The sequence below is a fragment of the Glycine soja genome, chromosome 6 (genome assembly GCF_004193775.1).
Source record: "Glycine soja cultivar W05 chromosome 6, ASM419377v2, whole genome shotgun sequence".
Taxonomy (NCBI): Eukaryota; Viridiplantae; Streptophyta; class Magnoliopsida; order Fabales; family Fabaceae; genus Glycine; species Glycine soja.
Genome location: NC_041007.1, coordinates 10262370 through 10267641, shown reverse-complemented (window position 1 = coordinate 10267641; position 5272 = coordinate 10262370). Strand labels below are relative to the sequence as shown.

At 35.6% G+C, this 5272-nt stretch overlaps 1 protein-coding gene across 1 annotated transcript; it reads right to left on the bottom strand.

The window, feature by feature from the left end:
- Positions 1-290: 290 nt before the first annotated feature.
- On the bottom strand, positions 291-2268 carry LOC114415515 (pathogenesis-related genes transcriptional activator PTI6-like). The gene has a single exon (XM_028380240.1). It carries the CDS (start codon positions 1699-1701, stop codon positions 640-642), a length of 1062 nt encoding a protein of 353 aa, XP_028236041.1. The 5' UTR covers positions 1702-2268; the 3' UTR covers positions 291-639.
- Between the last annotated feature and the right edge of the window lie 3004 nt (positions 2269-5272).

Here is a 5272-nt window from a genome sequence, read left to right as displayed (position 1 = left end):
GCGGCATGGCTCCAAAGATTTTCTGTTCGCCCCGCGTGCGCTGCGTAACGTTTTAAACATTTTATTTTTTTTGTTTCTTTCGAAAACATTAAGACCAAACCAAAACCAATTAATTAAAGTCAAGTCTCAATTTCACATTATAACATAAAAAGTCATAAACAAAACAACTCTTACTCTGCTGCTCCTCACCGCACCCAACCGGCCCGACCGCAATCAGCGCCCCTTCACCATTTCCTTATTTTCTTCAAACCAGAACGCAATTTATGAAAAATTAGAGGGACAAATATACATTACATTCTCAAGTCTCAACGTACGATCCTACTTATTAAGCAAAAAGATTACAAATATAACTAAAATTTAAACAAAACTTCGCTCACAAGTTCTCAACTCATCCCCCCGTTAGCTATTTGTAACGGAGCATCTAAAACATCTAAATAAATACGCAAATAAAACTATATATATATATATATATATATATATATATATATATATATATATATATATAGTATTTTAATTAAATAGAAACTAGGCATTTTTTTTTTTACCACCGGAAGCAAAAATCTGCCATGAATATTGGGCAAGCCGTGAAGTGGACGATTGACGATTAACGAATGACAGTTTAGTAAGTTTTAAGAGTGTTCAGAGCAGAACGAGAGGATCAGAAGCAAACAAAATGTCTTGGAAGAAATCGTCCACTTGGCACAAGGAGGATGGTGAAGGGCAGGCTCTGTCGAAATCTATGAGCGAGTCGGCCAGCATGATACTGCTTTCATCACTGAACCCTTCCTCCGAGGAAAACTGCACCGTTTCGCCCAACATCTGGGACTGATGAAGTAGATTCAGATTCTCCTCCTCTTGAAACAGAAGAGGAGGGTACTCTGGCGTTTCGAAATTGAACACGTCATCCCAGGCAGGCAAAGGCATGTTATCCAGCGCCAAAAACTCACCCGTTTCCTCGAACAAACTCGTTTCTGTCTCACCCTCGCATTCTCTCAACACTTGTTCTGCTTTCTGCTGAGACTCGGAATTTTCTTCGCTCGAGTTGCTTCGGAACTGGAGAACCGAAGTCGGAGAGGAGAGGTTGTGGTGGCAATGATCCTCGCTGGAGTCGTAGCCGGAGCCGGAGGCTTCTTCGGTGACCACAACCTTCATCTCGCAAACCTCCGCCGGAGTCTCCGCCGCCGCCGGCGGTGGAGACGGAGACGGAGAATCTCTTTTCGGCGGCGTTACGAAGTTTGTTAACGCGTCAGGGCCACGAAGACGAATAGCGGCATTGTCGTAAACCATAGCAGCTTCTTCGGCGGTGTCGTAGGTTCCCAACCAGAGACGCACTCTTCTCGCCGGATCCCGAATCTCCGCCGCCCATTTCCCCCACGGTCGCTGCCGGACGCCGCGGAACTTCTTCCCGGAGTGAAGCTTCGCCGGCCGGCGGCAAGCCTCACCGGCGGGCCTTTTCCGAACAACTTTTTCGGCGGCGGCGGTTTCTATTTCAATCTGGTTAACATAGCGCTTCATTCTTTGGCGAACGAAGGGGAAACCTTCCTCGTCGCTGGAGGAGTCGGTTGCGTCTGGATCAGTGTATGAAATCCGCACTATTCTGCGCTCTGTCGTCGAATTGGTTTGGGATGATTTTTTGGGGGAGATGAGTTTCTTGGTAACGGTGTGATGCACTGTGTGTTTGCATAGGATACTGTCTTCCATATTGCGTTTCTTATTCTAATGTGACGCGAAATGAACACAAATAGGGGCTTGGTTTGGGAATAAGAGGGAGAGAGGGAGAGAGAATCGTGAAGGGGAAGGTTAAACCTTTAGGATAGGCACTCCACGGGTTTTATGTTGGAGAAAGAAATCTTCCAAAAAGGTTAAAAGAAGGAGAAAGCAAGAAAGAAATATTAAAAACGGAAGGGAGTCGACATGGTCGGGACTGATGATAGGAATAAAGAGAAAATAACAACTTTTGACATCATGGGGTGTGTGAGAGAAAAAGAAAGAGAAAGGGAATTATTGAGATGATGGTGATTCCAATAGTGTTGAGAAGAGAAGGTAGTAGCTGTTTGTTGGGAGAGGAGACTTTCGTTGAAACTTCTGGTTGCGGCCTTGAATGGAAAGGATATCTCCCGATTCAAAGTGAAGGCAAAAAAAGTGCAGATTCTGCAGGCTCAAGGGTACTACCACGTTGAATCGGTAAAGAACAACAACCAAGAGTTCAGTTTCTGCTCATAAGTCCGTAACACTCATTTCCCTCTTTTATAGGATCCAACACCCCAAACCGGAAAGGATTACAATATCAGATTCTAGTTAATCAAATTTAATACTGTCAGTACTATACATACACTATTTTTTTTATTTTAATTTTTTTTCGTGTATCAAATATTCAAATTTAATTTTTCTTTTTTCTTAGGAGAAAAAAAAAACGGTACTCAAAGGGAGGTGAGAAGGTAAAAGAAAGAATACGGCTCGCCGCATCCATGCGATTGAAACACGTTGCACATATGGTTCCACATAAGCGATCGACACCAATGATACAAGATCTAACGGTGATGGGTGTGCTGAATAATCATATGCCACAGTGTGATGTGAATCACGTGAGGCCCAAGATACCCGGCTATTTAGCATTAATCGGTCAAATTGCTTTGACTAATCAACCGGGTTTTTTTTTTTCTTCTAATTCCACCTTTTCCCTTCGGCTATGCAAAATCAATAGGGAGGGTGTTTTCGGGTTTTGGCTCTGGCCAACGGAGGAGAACACTTCATTTTGTGCTGGCCAGACACTGGTGGTGGGTGAGTCATGTGTATGTGTGGGTCAATAACTTTTTTTTTTTTTTTTTTTTGTGGCAGTGACAAACTGTTGTTTTTTATATTATTATATTTAACTTTTTACAGCTAGAGGTAGAACTTAACGTGGCGGGCAACCTAGAATTTGCGGCCATTTACAATTCGACTCTGTACGTCTCTGGGTTTTTTCTGCTCAGTGTTACTTCGAGATAAGCCAAAGTCTACGCGCCATATAACCCCGTGATAACTACACTCTTTTCTTTACTGGAAAGTAGTCGATAAGGTCGACTAAAAAAATTCTACAACATTTTTTTGTTTTACTGCTGAGGAGGGTAGCACACTCCAAATTTAAGAAGCATTTGTCCTATTTCTTTTTTAGTTTTCTCTTCTTGTTTTAACGAAAGTTAGATCATATATAATTTTGACTGAACTCTAAACACTATATGTAGTCAAGCTAGATCTTTGAAAAAAGGTCTTTGATATATAAATAGGTCCTAGGTCATATATTTTTAATTTAGATCAGACTCAAGTTTAATAAAGGCTAATTCTTGAATTTTTTGCTCGTCCGAAAAAATAAAATAAAAGAATAACTCTTTTAGACACATGGCGCCTTACAAATACAATCCTCATTCCAAAGCTACAGTACTGAAGATGGCGGAGGTGATGGGCAATGTGAACATTCCACATAGCTAATAGAGGTTTTTTTTTAAAAAAAAAAGAAAAAATTCTGATATATTGGAGGGGGTGCAACCCTAACCATCATGTTTGGCTCAATGATTGGCCAATGGTCATGGTTTATTCTTTGCTTCCATATATGCACTTGTTTCCAGAGCAATAGAATTAACCTAAGCTTTCATAATTGAAACTAACATCTCGAAGTTCAAAGGAAGTGGAATGGATGAGCCAAAGAAAATGGGAGAGCAAACGCTTTAAATGGGTGATACAAAAAGGAGACTTCATGTATTTATCTATGAAGAAAGACACAGGAAAACTATAGAAATCTAGCTATAAAAGTTAACTACACTCAACTCCAATTGAAAATAACAATTATGCAACAAATGGCCATAATTGAATGCAAACTATATCTAACTAACCACCTTAACCATAGGTGGGGATATCTTTGTTATAAAATCCCTTACAAGATGAGTTCAATCTTTTATGAAGACTTTTTTCAATGACCAACCTATGTGTGTCGTCGATTCAAAGTTGAGTTACAAATTTGACAATTTAATTTTGATAACATTGATTATAATGAAAAAAAAAAATTCATTTCATTTTTTTGCTTTGTTTTGTTATGTTATAAAAATATGTTACTATAACTCTCTAAATACTTATTTCTTTTAAAATTTACAACTTTAATAAATTTTTATACAAAATAAAATATTGATTATTATCGTATATGTATATTCTTGTGTGTTAAATTCCACACACTCTAGTATTTTAAAAATCATGGATGAAATAAATAGAATATAAATTACAAAAAATACTTAAAATAAATTAGGCACCTGATATTTGTACGTAGACTCTAACGTGACACAAAACGACATTTATATAATTGTTTTAATTAAGAGGTAAATATCAAACAATATTCATTTTTAAGATTGAAAAGATTTAGAAAAAAGAAAACTCATAACAATCTAGAATGCTATTTTAAATATTTCTATTTCTTTAGTAGAATTGTTGGTGGTTTCTTTAAGGATTATTAGATATAGTTTTTAGATAGAGACAAACCAATATATATTTGTTGTATTAATATCTCAAGTTTCCTTATTCTAAATAAGAAAGTTAAGTATTTGACTAACTAGGTTATATTTATAAGATATTTCAGTTAATTTTTTATTTTTTTTATTAATTGAAAGTTTATTTGATTATTTGATAAATAATTTTTTTTTAATGATTTTTAGTATTTTTTGAAACTCTTCTTGAAATAATATTTTTTAAAACACTAATTTTTTATATTTTTTTTCAATTTTTATTCTTAATATATTTATTCATATTCTTTGTTTTCTTTTTAAAAAATAAATCATAATTTAATTATTTTTTTATTATTTTATATTTTTCAACTATTGAACAATTAGTTTTTCAAAGTTGATTTTTCAATTTTCAGCTAGTTTTTGTCAAACATAGCCTAAAGCCTTCTATTTTTTTTTTAAACTTTTTTTCCTTCTAAGAATGTTGCTTTTAACAAAGACGAAACATTAATCTATTATCTAAAAGTGGTTCCAAAAGATTCACAAACATGTTACAAGAAATACTATTCAACCTCGATCTTGTGTTTTTCAGCATTTTACATATTTTTTATAATGGAATAAGAAAACTATGGAAAAATTTATATATTCTGTTTTTAAGAAAATAAAATCACAGTCATACTAATTAACGTGTTAAAACTTGTACTTATTTTACTAACATTATTGATTATATGGTGGCTATTTAGTAATTATATCCAAATAATTAACTACCTTATGACATGTTTTTTAGGGCGGTGAATAGAAGTACT

What these genes read in the sequence shown, in the direction of transcription:
- LOC114415515 (XM_028380240.1), bottom strand. Translation starts at nt 1,701, where the DNA reads ATGGAAGACAGTATCCTATGCAAACACACAGTGCATCACACCGTTACC.